The following is a 17,995-nucleotide window of genomic DNA, read 5'->3' on the forward strand; positions in this document are numbered from 1 at the left end:
CAAAGATTCAACATTCTCTGGCCCTATGTCACCTCTTTCTAAAGATGTAACAACAAAGTCACATGACCACCTATACCTTCCTACCTGTCCTTTTGATACAAAGTATATCATTTGATGTTAAGCTCCCAACTATAGGCTTCTTACACAACTTAGTGATGCCCACAACTTCATACCGACCAATCTCTAATTGTGCCACGAGTTCATCACCTTATTCCGAATGTTACATGCATTTAAATACAGCACCTTCAGTCCTGCATTCTTTGCCCTTTTGAATTTTGCCTCTGTGGTACAATTTATCTCTTTGCTCTGTCTGTATTTGTACCCAGTCACTGGCATGTTGATATTAATTGTGATCTCCACCATAAAAAAAATCCTAGATTCACGTTTGAATGAAAATGACAATGTGTAGTTCCAAAGGGTGACTGATGGCAGTAAATCAATCTAGCACAGAATTTATGGCTTCAGATATATAATGTTACTTTTTAACAGTTCTATATGGCTAATGGGCTTGCATTCTATCTGCTGATGTAGGTTTTCCATAAAATTTGAGAAAAGAACAAGACAAATTGGTTCGTCTTCTTGCAGATACCAAAAAAACAAAGAAACACAACAGAAACTACGAAAAACTGCACACAACAAAGACCGGCAACATCCAATGTCCAAAAGAGGACAATTCATGCAAACAGTAAAAAGAAAGTAAACCAATAATACATAGAACATGAGCTGCAGTGTCCCCAAAAGTGAGTCCACAGGCTGGGCAGGCAATTCAGTGCTGAAGCGAGTGAAGCCAAACAAGGAGCCCAATGGTTGCAGGGTAACAACGACTCCCAAACCTGGCGGCACAGGACCCACAACTCCCGACAATGGTAGTAGCTTGAAGAGAAGGAAGTGGGTCAAACAGAGGCAGATGGTGCTGAACACCAGTTCGTTGTCCACTCTTGGTCTTCAGCGCCTTAATCAGCATGGAGTATTGAAACTGAGTTCTCAAGTCTCAATGTAGCGTCCAGCCGCCCAGGCTGTACTTGCATTCTCACAAGTCATTTTCACCAAATCCATCAGGAGATTGCACAATCACTAGTTCATTTATATGGATCAGAAGTATATTTCTTAAAAAGAAACTACAGGCTGCGGATTGCAATGATCTAGTAGTTTTATGAGCTGTGCACAAAGCATCGCCGTTTGTCACCAGTGCCATCTTGGATCCTACGAATATGATGGTGATCAACCTCCTTTAACCTCTGCACTACTTCTGCAGAAGGTTCTTTCACTACCACTTGGGAGTGAGATGCAGGATACTTTTCCACGTCAGAATAGTATATGTTTGGAGGGCAAAACATGTACCATTCCGAAGCCGATGGTATTCCATGCTCATGCAGAAGTAGTCTTCATTATTGGTCACGAGGTACACTATGATGTTCTAATAATTTAGTCAAGTAATTTCAGTACACAGTAAAATCTGCAACCATTTTATCCCAATAGTTGAGGGAGTGAATGTTTAGAGTGATGGTTTCAGTGTCAACGAAACATTTTAATTGCTGTTATGCTTCTTGAGAGTTGTAAGATTTGCACGCATATGGGCAAATAGAGAGCACACCATCATGCTGCTCACTTGTGTCTTGCAGACGGTGAAAAGGTACTGGAATATTAGGAGGTTATCCATTTGCCAAAAAGGAACCTAGCTTCTGATGCACGCAGTATTTAACTGGCTGGTAAAGTTGAATTTCTAGTGAATTGCAACCTCCGAGTGGGTGATGGTATTACCACTGACTATCAAGAGCTGATACATAGGTAAGTTCTTTGTTGTTGGAAGTAGACATTGCTTGGCATTTTTATGGTTAGGTTATTTTATTTTAGCCCCTGCCTGATGTCATTTCGGTCATACCGCATGCTGACATTGATTGCTTTGTCTTCAAAGGAGCTACAAGTGGGAGAACATTGCATAATCATTAGCAAACATCTCCACATCTGATGTTCCAGCTGAAGGAAGGTCATTTATAAAGTTGCTAAAGATAGTTAGCACTAGGTCACACCCCTGAGGAATTCATGCAGTGATGTCCTACAGCTGTCATGACTGACTTTGAAAAACAATAACTAATCTTCTTTATGTGAGTTGCAATCCAACCATTGAAATATTTTCTCCTTGATGGCTGTTCAGTCAAATGCTGCATGATGTCAATGACAATCATTCTTACCTCACTTCTAGAAATTAGCTCTTTGGTTTGTATTTGGTCAAAGCTATAATGAATGGCTATCATGCAATCTGCACCAAGGTTCAATGTGGAGGTTATTAACAATTTTATCAACTACATCTTTTGTATTGTGATCCCAGACTGAATTTGTCTAGAATTTTGTGGATGGGGCATTCTTGGACAACTTCCATATTTTCTCGCAGATAATGCTGCTGTAACTGTAGTTACAATTTCCCTGTTGTCACAACAGATCAAAGCAGATGCATTTCATTTCCTCTCCACTCAGTTCTCTGGACAGTGAAAATGCATACATCAGGATGCTCTTCATTGACTATAGCTCAGCGTTTACCACTATCATCTCCTCAAAACTAATCAATAAGCTCCAAGACCAAGGCCTCCATATCTGCTTGTGTAACTGGATCCTCCCTTCCTTCACGTGCAGACAGACTGATAAAACCTCTTCCACAACCACCATCAGCACAGGTGCACCACAAGCCTATGTGCTTAGCCTCCTGCTTGCTTTATACTTGAGGCTGTGAGGCTACGTACAGCTCCACGCTAAATTCAAGTTTGCTGACAACATCACTATTATTGGCTGAGTCAAAGGTGGTGACAAATTACCATATAGGAGGGAGATTGAAAATCTGGTTGAATGGTGCAACATCAAAAACCTCTCATTCAGTGTCAGCAAAGCCAAACAGCTGATTATAGAGGAAGAAATTAGGGTTCAATGAGCCAGTGGCCCTTAAGGGATTGGAGGTGGAGAAGGTCAGCAACTTTAAATTCCCGAAGTTATCATATCGGAGGATCTATCCTGGGACTAGCATGTCAATGCCATTTCAAAGGAAGTGTGGCAGAGCCTCTATTTTCTTAGAAGCTTGCACAGATTAGGCATGTTATCTAAAACTTCTACAGATGCACAGTGGAGATTATCCTGACTGGTGGCATCACAGTCAGGTATGGAAACAGCAGTGCCCAAGAATGGAAAAGGCTATAAAAATGGTGGATTCAGCCCAAGCAACACACTCAAACTTCTGGTGGAACTCAGCACACCAGAAAAGAGTACAGTCAACATTTCGGGCCAAGACCCTTCAGCAGATTTCCTCCTTTTGTGAGTGGATACAGCCCAGTTCTTCATAGGAAAAGCCCTCCCCACCATTGAGCACATCTACAAGGAGGGCTAACACAAAGGAGCAGCACCCATTATCAAGAATCCCCCACAATCTAGGCCATGCTGCCTTCTCACTGCTGACATCTGGAAGGAGGTGCAGGACCCCCAAGTCCCATACCACCAGATTCAGAAACAGTTATTACCCTTCAACCATCAGGCTACTGAACCAGTGTAGACATACTCACTCATCACAACACTGAATTGTTCATTGAACACAACCTATGGACTCACTTTCAAGGACTCTATAACTTATGTTCTCAATATTATTTATTTATTATCATCATTACTTGCTCCTTTTTGTATTTGCACAATTTGTCATTTATCGTGTCTAGTTTCTCATTAATTCTATTGTACTTCTTTGTTCTACTGTGAATGCCTGCAAGAAAATGAATCTCAGGAGTCATACTTGGTGACATATACAGTATGCACTTTGATGATAAAATTTACTTTGAACTTTGAACAGCTTTACCAAAGGAACAGCTTTACCAAAGGAGCAGCTTATTGTATTGCTCTACTAAAATCATGCACAATCAAAACACCCAAGAGCTCATGCTTCTGAAAGCTAAGAAGAGAGAAAAACATGTAAAAGATGAGGAGATGGTATCTACTAAAAAGAACACTTTGAAGAGATCCTCATCTGTGCTTCGTTCAAGAACAAAGCCCAGATGAGGATCTCTTCAAAGTGCCTTTGATTCCATCCCACAGTAAATTATCCCGTCCAAATGACAAGAAGCCAAACTGAGAAAAAAACAGGATCAAGACCACATGATATTCTTGCTTAGGTTCCAACCCCTAATCACAAACCTACTACTTCATCTCCCAGATCTGGGACATGGAAGAAAAGCGAGGAACATTAGCATGACAATCTTTAAGTGGAGTCAAATCTAATTGCATTGACTACAGAATAATCTTCCAGCAGTCTCTTACAGGGGAAACTATCACAAGTCGATGCATTGTGTAGTGAGATTGTGAGGAAGGACAGGCAGATGATAGGGCAAAATTGCGGTCAGTGGGGTGATTTGGAGTGTAACATAGGAGCAAAATTGAAAAGGGTGATGAAAACAGGATTGAAGGTATTGTATTTGAATGCACACAGTACACGGAAAAAGGTAGGAGATCTTGTAACGCAGTTAGATTGGCAGGTATGAAGTTGTGGGCATCACTGAGTTATGGCTGAAAGAAGATCAGAGTTGGGAGTTAAACATCAATGGATACAGGTGGCTCTGGTAAAGTAAAATGAAATCAAACCCTTAGAAAGAGGTGACAAAGGATCAGAAGGTGTAGAATCCTTGTGGGTAGAAAGGGTAAAAAGACCCTTTTGCGAGTTATTTACGAGCCTCCAAACAGTAGTCAGGATGTGGGATATAAATTACAATGGGAGGTAGAAAAGGCAAGCTAAAAGGGCAATGGCATGATAGTGAAGGGAGAGTTCAATATTCAGGCAGATTGGGAAAATCAATTTGGTGCTGGATCCCAAGAGATGAAATTTGTAGAATGCCTACATGATAGTATTAATGGTAAGACTCTTGGCAGTGTGGAGGATCAGAGGGATCTTGGGGTCTGAGTCCATAGGACACTCAAAGCTGCTACACAGGTTGACTCTGTGGTTAAGAAGGCATACAGTGCATTGGCCTTCATCAATCGTGGGATTGAGTTTACGAGCCGAGAGGTAATGTTGCAGCTATATAGGACCCTGGTCAGACCCAACTTAGAGCACTGCACTCAATTCTGGTCGCCTCACTATAGGAAGGACGTGGAAACCATAGCAAGGCTGCAGTGGAGATTTACAAGGATGTAACCTGGATTGGGGAGCATGCCTTATGAGAATAGGTTGAGTGAACTCGGCCTTTTCTCCTTGGAGCGACGGAGGATGAGAGGTGACTTGATAGAGGTGTACAAGATAATGAGAGGCATTGATTGTGTGGATAGCCAGAGGCTTTTTCCCCCAGGGCTGAAATGGCTAGCATGAGAGGGCATAGTTTTAAGGCACTTGGAGGTAGGTACAGAGGAGATGTCAGGGGTAAGTTTTTTACGTAGAGAGTGGTGAGTGCGTGGAATGGGCTGCCGGCAGCAGTGGTGGAAGCGGAAACGATAGGGTCTTTTAAGAGACTCCTGGATGGCTACATGGAGCTTAGAAAAATAAAGGGCTATGGGTAAAGCTTAGGTAGTTCTAAGGTAGCGACATGAGCGGCACAGCTTTGTGGGCCAAAGGGCCTGTATTGTACTGTATGTTTTCTATGTTTCTATGATGGCTTTTTAGACCAGCTTGTAGTTGAGCCCACTAGGGGGAAGGCAATTCTCAATCGGGTGTTGTGCAGTGAACCAGATTTGATTAGGGAGCTTAAGGTAAAGAAACCATCAGGAGGCAGTGATCATAATATGATAGAATTCTCCCTGCAGTTTGAGAGGCATTAGATAAAAGTCAAATGTATCAGTATTACAGTGGAGTAAAGGGAATTACTGATGCATGAGAGGAGCTGGCTAAAATTGATTGAAAGGAGACTCCAGCATGGATAATAGCAGTACAGCAATGGCTGGAGTTCCTGGAGGCAACTCAGAAGGTGTAGGATAGATACATCCCAAAGATGTAGAAGTATTCTAAAGGAAGGATGAGGCAATGGTGACTAACAGGCAAAGTCAAAGACAGCCTAAATCAAAAGAGAGAGCATACAGGACAATATAGCAAAAAAATTTGGGGAAAGTTAGAAGATTGGGAAGCTTTTAAAAACCAACAGAAGGCGATACAAAAAAACAAAGCCAGAAGGAGAGAAAAGATGAAGTATGAAGGTAGGCTAGCCAATAATATAAAAGAGGATACCAAAGGTTTTTTCAGATATACGGTATAAAGAGTAAAAGAGAGGTTAGAGTGGATATCAGACTGCTGGAAAATGACACTGGAGAGGTAGCAGTGGGGGACAAAGAAATTGTAGACAAACTTGATAAGTATAACTTAATCAGTCTTCACTGTGGACGATGCTAACAGTATGCCAGAATTCATGCGTGTCAGAGAGCATAAGTGAGTGTAGTTGCTATTACAAAAGAGGTGCTTGGGAAGCTGAAAGGTCTGAAGGTAGGTAAGTCACCAAGACCAGATGGACTACACCCCAGAGTTCTGAAAGAGGTAGCTGAAGAGATTGTGGAGATATTAGAAATGATCTTTCAAGAATCACTAGACTCTGGGATGGTTCCAGAGGATTGGAATATTGCACATGTCATTTACTCTTTAAGAAGGGAGGGAGGTTTAAGAAAGGAAGTTATAGGCTAGTTTGCCTGACTTCAGTGGTTGGGAAGATGTTGGAGTCCACTATTAAGGATGAGGTTTCAAGGTACTTGGAGGAACATGATAAAGTAGACCAAAATCAGCATGGTTTCCTTCAGGAGAAATTTTGCCTGACAAATCTGTTGGAATTCTTTGAGGAAATAACAAGGATAGACAAAAGAGAGTCAGTGGATGTTTTTATTTGGATTTTCAGGCAGCCTTTGACAAGGTGCCATACATGACACTGCTTCACAACAGAACAGCCCATGGCATTACAGGAAATATACTACCATGGATAGAAGACCAGCAGGAGGTGAAGAGTAAGAATACAGGAGACCTATTACAGTCAGAGACTCGTGGTGTAAACAATTTGGATGACAGAACTGATGGTTTTGTGCCAAGTTTGCAGATGATATAAAGATAGGTGGAGGGGCGGGTAATGTTGAGGAAGCAGGGAATCTGCAGGACTTAGACAGATTTGGAGAATAAGCAAAGAAGTGGCAGATGTGATATAGTGCAGGGAAGTGTATGATCATGCCTTTTTGTAGAAGGAACAGAGTCATAGACTACTTTCTAACCAGGGAGAAAATTCAAAAATCAATGGTGCAAAGCAATTTAGGAGTCTTTGTTGCAGGATTCCCTGAAGACTAGCTTGCAGGTTGGGTTGCTGGTAAGGAAGGCAAATGCAATTTTAGCATACATTTCAAGAAGAGCAGGAGATGGTCCAGAGGAGATTTACAAGGATGATTCTGGGAATGAAAGAGTTAATGTACAAGAAGCATTTTATGTCTGGGCCTGTACTCGCTGGAGCTTAGAAGAATGAGGGCCAATCTCATTAAACCTATTGAATATTGAAAGGCCTAGATAGAGTGGATGTGGAGAGGATGTTTCCTAAAGTGGGTGGGTCTAGAACCAGAAGGCACAGCCTCAGAATAATGAGATATCCATTTAGAATAGCAATGAGGAATTTCTTTCACGAGAGGCTGGTGAACTTGTGAAATTTATTGCCATGGGCAGCTGTGGAGGCAAGTCACTAAGTATATTTAAAGCAGTGGTTGATCAGTTCTTGATTAGTCTGACTGAAGGCCTGTGACTGGTAAGGTGCATCAGGGATCAGTGCTGGGTCTTGTTCTTCATGCACATGCGAATGTACAGTACATGACAAACTTATGAGGACGCAGCCTGGACTACACAGCTTGTGGTAAAGGGAGAGAATGCCTACACTGGATTTTTATATCTTGGAGCTCAGAAAAATAAAAATTGACATCATATAAGTTTAGAATATTTTGAGCAATGCAGATAATGTGAATAGTCATAGCCATTTCCCCATGAATGGAGAGTCCAGAACTAGAAGGCAGAGATTGAGAGATTTTAAAAAACTTGAGAGTTACATAGTTACCTGTCTATCTTCCTTACACGGAGAGTAGTGAGTACCTGGAATAAGTTGTCAGAGGAAGTAGTCAAAACTGGTTTAAATACAACAATTAAGAGGCATTTCGTTAGGTATATTGAGGGAAAGGCTTAGAGGGTTATGGGCTGAATGTATCGACTGAGTCTAGCAGGGAAGATGCTGTGGTTGGTAGGGGCCAGATGGGTCAAAGGGCTGTTTCCACGCTGTATTGCTCTATGACTCTACTTTCTATATGTGGCTAACACAAAAAAAAAATCGCAGCATAAATATCAAAAAGTGCACAGCATCTCCCAAATAATCCACTTGCTCATCGCCTCAAGTTCTCCCTACCCATGCAGTGCACATTCTGTGGGTTTCACACCAGCGAACATACTAGTTTCCCCAGAGCCATCGGCCACCTTGGAAGGAGTACGAATTATTTTTTTTAAAAGGCTGTTGCTGGAAATCTGAAACAGAGAAAAATAGCTAACGAGTCGTTCTTCGAATCTGCAACCCTTTGTCAAAACTGGAAATCATCAACGATCCTAAAGAATGACCTATGTAAAAGGAAAATCAGTGCTGCGAATTGCAGCACAGCAATAGCGATACTAATCAGTTCTAACCACCGCTAGTTCGTGCACGGCAGACATATCCTCACCCGGCCCGGCGCCCATCACTATGGTTACCCCTGCGGCTTGGAAGGCGTGTTTGTAAAGAACGCATGCGCCGCACGTATCGCTCCTGTATTTGTCAATCCATACGCTACTCGCGATCTTCGATTCATCGCATTGGTTCACTAAGACAAATTAAAAATTAAATTTTATACCATTTGTTGTATTCGTGTATTTTACTTTATTTTGATTTTATTTTTCGGAGTATGTTTGTGGGTGAAAGGTTACCTGTTACGCGTGCGCAGTACTGTCAGTGTGGCCGCAAAAATGGCGGCGTGCAGTGGAAGACTGAGTGGCTTGTTGCGGCGATGTCGTGGATGTACGGTGATGCAGACTGTGCCCATTGCTGGCAGGACGGCATTTGTGAGTGCTGGCCTTTACTGTATGATTTATTTTTTCTTTTTATGGCTGTGGAACGCGTATTAGATGTTAAAGAGAGAGAAATGTTCTGAGGCCTTGTGCTGGAGTCTTCGCCCTCATATCATCCACCAAATCACACCCGGCTTCAGCAGCAGTAGTCCAGATAAAGGGTCTCGACCTGAAGGGTCGACGATGCATTTCCCTCCGTAGATGCTACCTGACCCGCTGAGTTCCACTAGCGCTTTGTGCTTTGCAACATCACGCGATCCTACATCGACTCAGGTCCGGTACAGTCACCTGTGGGTCAGAAGAGTTACAGCCCCAGCACGCTGATACTTCGGAATAATGCAGAAGTGGTGGTGTACTGTTAAGTATTGTCTTTTTTGAACAACTATTATATCTCGGTCTATCCACACTCTTAAAATATCCCACCACGGTATTTCCAAAGCAAGAGTAAGGATTTGCGAAGTCACTAAAATAGATTAATCATGCATTAATTTCTGGCTCTTGACATGTGCAAGTTGGTTGTTGTCTTCCTGTATGTCAAAAGGAATAGTTTATTATCTTTGAAGAATAAAAGTATAGCTTATTTGTTTATGTTATCTGTCAGTGGAACTCAATAAAAGTGAAAATAATAGCTGTATGAATGTGAGGTAGGATCACCGAGAAAAGAAGCCCATGTAGCAAAAATTAAAGAAAAGTTGGTTGAATGAATAGTAATGTTTTAGAAATGAGGTTCTGAAAGTGCTTTAGATTCAGCTTAGTTTAATGACATGTACATCATGGTGCAGTTGAATTCTTTGCTTCCATGAAGATTACAGAGTAAGAAACATTCATGGTAGTAATAGATGTAAGTTTGTATACACCTGATTATGTGTCACCTTCTTCAGATTTGTGGATCATTGGAATCTTGTCTGGGGACGGTATGTCATCTATATATAAAAAAGAAGTTGGGTTGCACCTGAACTTGGGGACTAATATGCCTGCGGGCAGGTTTGCTAGAGCTGTTGGGGAGGGTTTAAACTAGATTGGCATGGAGCTGGGTTCACAAAGTGATAGTCAGAGGATGGAGCAGTTAGTGTAAAGGTAGAGGCAACATTTATAGAGACTGCGAGAATGGACAGGCATAAATGCAGTCAGTTGGACAGGTTAAACTGTATCTACTTTAATGTGAAGTATCATGAACAAGGGTGATGAACTTAAAGCCTGGATTGGTACGTGGAACTAATGAACTCACACCTACTGTGATGCAGTACTTTGAGAGGTTGTTCACAGTCAGAATCAACTCCTTCCTAGGCAAACTGCAGTGGGTCCAGGTCCTTCCTCATTGCTGCGATAAGTCTATGGCGGATGCAATCTCACTGGCTCTCCAGCTGGCCTTCGATCAACATCTCCTCGCCGATAATCCACACACATACCCTTACTTCAAGGATGCGTGTTTAGCCCACTGCTCTACTCCCTCTACTCCCATCAGGAAAATGTCAGTGCCATCTTTAAATTAGCTGATGACATAATTACTGTTGCCAGAATTTCAGATGGTGACACAACATGCAAGAGTGAGCTTGATCAGCTGGTTGATGTCACAACAACTTTGCACTCAACATCAGTAAGACCAAAGTTGAAAGTAAATTTATTATCAAAATACATGCATGTCACCTATATGTAATGCTGCGATTCATTTTCCTGTGGGTGTGCACTGTAAATCAACAAAACACAATTGGACAAACAACCAATGTGTAAAAGACAATAAAATGTGAAAATACAAAAGAATAAATAAATAAGCAAGCAATAAATATCGAGAGCATGAGATGAAGAATCCTTGAAAATGAGTTCATGGGTTGTGGGAGTAGTTCAGTGATTGGGCAAGTTGAAGTTATCCCCTCTGGTTCAAGAGCCTGATGATTCGGGATTAATAACTGTCCTGGACCTGGTGGTGTAGGCCCTGAGGCTCGACTCCCTTCTTCCTGATGGCAGCGGTAAGAAGAGAGCATTGCCTAGATGGTGGGTATCTTTGATGATGGGTGCTGCTTTTCTGCGACAGCACACCATGTAGATGACCCCAATGGTGGGGAGGGCCCTGCCTGTGTTAACTGGGCCATATCCAATACTTTTTGGAGGATTTTCCGTTCAAAGGCATTGGATTGGCACTTCTAGACCAAGCCATGATGCAACCAGCCAACATACTTTCCACCACACATCTATTGAAGTTTGTCAAAGTTTTAGATGTCATGTCACATATGTCGCAAACTTATAAGGAAATAGAGGTTCTGCCTTGTTTTCTTCATAATGGTGTATACGTGCTGGACCCAGGACAGATCCTCTGAAATGAAAAAACTTAAAGTTGCTGACCCTCTCCACCTCTGATCCCTGATGAGGACTGGCTCATGGACCTCTGTTTTCCTCCTGAAGTCAATAATCACTTCCTTGGTCTTGCTGACAATGAGTAAGAGGTTGTTGTGGCACCACTCAGCCAGATTTTCAATTTCCGTCCTACATGCTGATTCTTTCCCACCTTTGATTCGACCAACAGCAGTGGTGTCATTAGCAAACTTAAATATGCCATTGGAGCTGTATGTCGCCTCACAGTCATAAGTGTAAAGCAAGTAAAGCAGGGGACTAAGCATGCAGACTTACGGTGCTCCTGTCTGATGGAGATTGTGTGGGAGATGCTTTTGGCAATCCAGACTGACTGGGGATCTGCGAGTGAGGAAATCAAGGATCCAATTGCACAAGGCCAAGGTCTTGAAACTTATTGGTTAGTTTTGAGCAGATCATGGTATTGAATGCCAAGCTGTAGTTGATGAAGAGCGTCCTGATCTATGTATTTTCTCTGTTCAGATGTTCTGGGGTTGAGTGAAGAGCCAATGAAATGGCAGCTGCTAGTGATGGCAGGAAAATTGGAGCAGATCGAAGTCATTTCTCAGGCAGGAGTTAATGTTTCATCACCAACCTCTCAAAAGCACTTCATCACAGCAGATAATATGCTAGTGGACAACAGTTATTGAGGCAGGCTACCCCATTCTTAGGCATCGGTATAATTGAAGCCTGCTTGAAGCAGATGGTTACCTCATACTACCAAAGCGAGAGGTTACAGATATTGGTAAACACTCCAGCCAGTTGATCAGCACAGGTCTTTATTACTCAACCAGGTGCCCACTCTGGCCGGATGCTTTCTGTGGGTTCACCCTCCTGAAGGATACTCTCACATTGGCCTCAGAGACTGAAATCAGAGGGTCATCGGGGGTTGTGGGAGTTTGAGAAGTTTCCTCCATGTTTTGACAGTCAAAATAAGCATAGAAGTATTGAGCTCATCTGGGAATTAAGCTTTGTCATCACCTATGTTGCATGGTTTCACTTTGTAAGAGGTAATAGCATTCAAGCCCTGCCTCAGCAGTTGAGCATCCTTCAGTGATTCACATTTGGTCTGGAATTGCCACCTCACATGTGAGATGGCTTTCTGGAGATCGTACTTGGATCTCTTGTATCTCACTTGGTTGCTAGACCTGAATGCCACTGATCTAGCGCTCAGCAGTTTGCAGATCTCATTATTTATCGTGGGCTTCTGATTGCAGAATACTCTGAGTGATTTTGTGGGGGGTGGGGGAACACTCGTCTGCATCTGATTTTATGATGAATTTGACAACTGAGATGTATTCGCTCAGTTCCTCTAACAAGTCCTTGAATATAGCCCGGTGTACCGACTCCAAGCAATCCTGTAACCGCTCTTCTGTCTCTCGCGACTACCTCTTTGATATCCTTATTGATTGTGGACTTCAAGAAGGGGAAGTCAACGGAACACGCACCAGTCCTCGTCGAGGGGTCAGCAGTGGAAAGGGTGAGCAGTTTCAAGTTGCTTGGTGTCAACATCTCTGAAGATCTATCCTGGGCCCAACATACTGATGCAATTGCAAAGAAGGCTTTATTTCAATGGCTGTATATCATTAGGAGTTGCAAGAGACATAGTATGTCACCAGTCACTGTGAATTTCTATATAGAAATTCTAACTGGTTGTATCACCATCTGGTTTGGAAAGGCTGCTGCACAGAATCGGAAAAAGCCGTAAAAAGCTGCAACCCCAGCCGACTCTATCATGGACACAAGCATTCCCAGCATCGAAAACACCTTTAAATGAAGATGCCTCAGAAAGGGAGGCATCCATTATTAGGAGTCCCATCGCCCAAGCTGTGCCCTCTTCTCATTGCTGCCATCATGGAGGAGCTACAGGAGCCTGAAGACACACACTCACTGTTTCAGGAACAGCTTCTTCCCCTCTGCATTTGATCTCTGAATTGATGATGAATCTATGAATGCTACCTCACCTTTTTTTTTGCACTACTCATTTAATTTTTCTGTATCTTTCTTGTTGTAATTGATAGTTTTTTATTGTTATGTTTTGCAATGTACTGCTGCGCAACTGCAAATTTCACAACATATGTGAGTGATATTTACTCTCATTCTGATTCAAGGGCAGCAGTGTCTGTTTCAAATGAAACAGAGGTGTAAAAGAGACGGGATAGTGTCATTGCTAATCAGGAATAGTATCACAGTTACAGAAAGGGAGGATAGAAAGACTCATAGAAAAGTACAACACAGAAACTTTTGGGAAGGTGTAGAAGTGACAGGATGTTGATCATGAGTGACCTCAACTTCCCTAATATTCTTAGAACAAAAGATTCAAATGGGGCAGAACTTGTTATATTATCAGGAATCCTTCCTGGATACACTACGGACAAACCAATGACAAGAGAGGCTGTACTGAATATAGCACTATAGTAACAGATCTCTTGGTGGGTGAGCATTTTGGAGACAGTGACCATCACTCCATGACCTTCACCATAGCCTTGGACAGGGATAGGAGCAGATGGTACAGAAAAGTGTTTAATTGTGGGTCATAAATTATGGTACTAGACAGGAACTTGAGACTGTAAATTGGGATCTGATGTACTCAGGGAAGTGCTTAACGAAAATCTGGAGGTTGTTTTGGGAGCACTTGCATGGGACATTGAATAGGTCTGTCCTCTTGACCCAGCGTGACAGGATGAAGAAATCATGGTTGACAAAACATCCAGTCAAGAGGAATAAAGAAACATACTTAAAAGTTTAGAAAGCAAGGATTAGACAGTACTCTTGAGAATTACAAGGTAGCCAGAAAGGAGCTTAAGAAGGGACTGAGGAAAGCTAGAAGGGACATTAGGCCATGGCAAGTAGAATTAAAGAAAACCTCAAGGCATTCTACATGTATGAGAAGAACAGAAGGATGACTGGAGTGAGGGTCGAACTGAACAGGAAACATGCCTAGATTCAGAGAAAGTTGGGGAGGTCCTGCTGATAGGGACCTTCTCGAATATGAGGACAGAGTAGAATACATTGGAACATGTTGAGGTTAAGAAAAAAGATGTACAAGAACTTTTGAAAAACATAGAATTAAGTAAGTCCCCAGGGCTGTATAGGATATAACCCAGGTTATAAGGGAATAGATGGAAGAGATTGCTATGCCTTTAGCAATCATCTTTGTGTCTTCTCTGGCCATAGGAGAAATACCAGAAGGTAGGAAGGTGGCAAATGTTATTCCCTTGTTCAAGGAAGGTAATAGAGATAATCCTGGGAATTATAGACAGTGAGGTTTACGTTTGTGGTGGACAAGCTATTAGAGAGGATTCTTAGAAACAGGATTTATCAGCATTTGGTGAAGCATAGTTTGATTAGGGATGGTCAGCATGGCTTTGTGAGGGGCCTTCTGAGCCTGATTGAATTTTTCGAGGAAGTCACAAAATATTTTTTTTTTAATTTAGAGTTACAGCACAGTCACAGGTCCTTCCGGCCCAGCAAGTCTGCACCACCCAATTACAGCCATGTAACCAAGTAGCCCACTAACTTATATATCTTTAAGCTGGAGCACTCAGGAAACCCACACAGTCACAGTGAGAACGTACAAACTCCTGACAGACGGGGCGGACTTGAAATGGGTCGTTGGTGGTTGAATAGCATTACGTTAACCTCAGTGCTACCATGCTGCCCTGATGAAGGTTGAGCAGTGGATGTGGTGAATATAGACTTTAGTAAGGTGCTGAACAAAGTTTCATATGGTAGGCTCATTCAGAAAGCCAGGTGGCATGGGATCCTGGAAACTTGGTTGCATGGATTCAGAATTGTCTTGCCTACAGAAGGTTGAGGGTGGTGGTAGGTGCCTGTAGTTTGGTGACCAGTGATGTTCCACAGGGATCTGTCTGGGACCCCTGGTCCAAGTGATTTTTATAAATGTGGAAGTAGAAGGGTAGGTTAGTATCTTTGCAAATGACACCAAGGGTGGTAGTGTTGTGGATAGATTAGAAGGTTGTTGTCCTGCACAATCTGATAGGGCTGTTAAGAAGGCATATGTGATTGTTGGCCTTCATCAGTCGGGGAATTGAGTTCAAGAGCTACGATGCCCGGATTCGAGAGCATGTCTTATGAGGAAAGATTGAGCGAGCAAAGGCTTTCCCTTCGGACCAGTGGGATGAGAAGTGTGTAAGAAGATGAGCATAGGTCGAGTGCACAGCCAGCACCTTTTTCCTAGAGTGGAAATGGCTAATACGACAGGGCTTAATTTTAAGGTGATAGGCAAAAGGCATGGGGGGGGGGGCGGGGTGTCACATTTTTATTTTACACAGAGTGCTTGCTGGGTGCATGAAACACACTGCCAAGGGAGGTGGTAGAGGTAGATACATTAGGGACATTTAAGAGACTCTTAGATATGTACATAGACAAAAGAAAAATAAAGTGCTGTGTGAGACGGAAACATTAGATTGATCTTGGAGTAGGTTAAAAATTCAGCACAACATCATGGGCCGAAAGGCTTGTACTGTGTTACACTATGTTCTATATTTTTGTATTCCGAGTTGATTCTGCATTGTTATTGAGTAGTTGTGTTGATGAACCGATTTATTATAAAATCTTAATTTTAGTATTCTTTGCAATTTGGTATGTTGAGTGATGAGACCAATCCTGTCCAGCAAGGATAAACTTGTCAAAGAGGGAATGCAGTGGGGATTCACAGACAGATTCTTGGGATGACAGGGCTGTCATAAAAGGGGAGATTCGATGACTAGGTCTGAGTTTGGTGGAGTTCAAAAAATGACAAAGGATTTCAATAAAATTCACAAAATTCTGACAGACAAACTGGATTGTGGATGAATGTATTCTCTTACTGAAAAGAATAGAGCAAGTGATCTTGGATTTTCAAATGATTGAGAAGGACATCTAGAACTAAGATTGATTTCTTGACACAGGCATCAAGGTTTATGAAACGGGCATGATCGCTTTAATATAGTAGATATGGAATAGTGCATCAGCCATGATCATGGTGAACATTGAAACTTTCTGCTCCTGTTCTGTAATTAAGAAATCATACTTTTTTTAGTAACTGCTTTTATGGAAAATCTCTTGAAGGATTTAACAGATTAATTGATTTAAAACAATTCAGATTAGATTAACCATAGTTCATTGAAAATGAATAAAAAATGTCTTAATGTCACACAATCTATTCCACATTACGCTAGAAAGAAAAGCACTTCTGGATCTTAGGAAGTAGAAAGAAGAAGAGGGATTTTTTGTTTATAGTTGGTTGTGCTTGTCAACAGCAGATGGCAAAAGTGCACACTAAATATTCTAGTCCTCCACAGCAATTTCACATATTGATAAGGATATAAACTTACCTACAATAAAAACATAAAGCTCACAAAAATTGGCATGTCATACGCACTTATTTTTTCTCGTATTATGGAAGGTATTATTTACACCATTTGAATGAGAATGTTCACTGCTATTTTGTGTAGACACTTGTGCATTGTCATTATATCAAGAGAACTGGAAAGGTAATTTTTGATGCAGTGAATGCAATGGATGGATATCAGAATCATATGCATGAAAAGGGAATATGCTTATTGGGAGCAGCAAGTCTGTGAATAATGGTGTTTCTTGTTTTATTGCAGCTGGTGCGATTTTTCTGCAGCAGCAACTCTTTGCAGAAGAAGAGTATGGCTGCTACATTCCATGAGAATTATTCCGAAGAATTTATAAAGCAGCAAATTGAAGAGTTCAATATTGGAAAGAGACATCTAGCTAACATGATGGGGGAAGATCCAGAAACAATCAAACAAGATGATATTGACGTAAGTTAGGTCTCTTGCAGTTTTATTAACAATTTGATACATTTTCATCTTTTACTACCTCCACTGTGTCAAATTACAGTATAAATTTGTGTAGTGCAGCTGCTAGGAAATTTCATGAATGGAGCAAAACTAGTGACATTATCTTAAAAAATGTATTTTTAAAGGAAATAATTGCATAAAATGTAATTGCAGAAACTAGCCCTGCAAGTCTGAGCAAGTATTTGTGCTTCACTCTTAATCTGGGAATATTAGTGGTTAGAGTTTATTATTGGTTTCTCCAATTCTTCTTTATTCTTCTTTATCTTTACCCTGAAGATCAAGAAACCAGAGAAGCATTCATGTTGAGGTAGGGTGTATAATTTATGGTGTGATTTTGGTGGATCAAGAGAAGTAGAGTCACCTTTGTTTACCAGGATGCTTTGGGTTTTTTAGGGGATCCAATGGTAAATGTGAGTGGAGGCAAAACCAGAAATATACTGGATACCCTCGTGTTTTTTCCCCTCTTGCCATACTGGGGGGAATAAGATGAATGGAAGATTAGAGGTTTTATTGAGTACATGGGACCCAGGGTTGAAGTCAAAGGACAAACCAGTAATATATAAAGTTACTGTTGATTAGAAAGCAAAAGGATAGGTATTAGAAGTTCAATAATGTAATATTGATTAGGATTTAGAGAAGTGCTTTTTTAAGAGGTGAATAAAGTGCAGTTGGAAAGAATTGGAGTTTAAAAGAAAGCGGTAGTAGCAAGACATTTCAATGAATTGAGGTCATGAAAAATGATGAGGTCAAGAATTGGCTGCATCAA

General features: G+C 41.6%; 1 protein-coding gene across 1 annotated transcript in view; it reads left to right on the forward strand.

Annotated features, from left to right (window-relative positions):
• The first annotated feature begins 718 nt into the window (after positions 1-718).
• The window catches only part of mrps9 (mitochondrial ribosomal protein S9), a 71,040-nt gene continuing 53,763 nt past the window's right edge, over positions 719-17,995 (forward strand). Inside the window, exons 1-3 of the mRNA XM_063054900.1 lie at positions 719-866; positions 8,886-9,043; positions 17,011-17,190. Of these exons, the coding sequence (XP_062910970.1) occupies positions 719-866; positions 8,886-9,043; positions 17,011-17,190 (486 nt within the window). The remainder of the gene's footprint in view (positions 867-8,885; positions 9,044-17,010; positions 17,191-17,995) is intronic.

The sequence above is a fragment of the Mobula hypostoma genome, chromosome 7 (assembly GCF_963921235.1).
Source record: "Mobula hypostoma chromosome 7, sMobHyp1.1, whole genome shotgun sequence".
NCBI lineage: Eukaryota > Metazoa > Chordata > Chondrichthyes > Myliobatiformes > Myliobatidae > Mobula > Mobula hypostoma.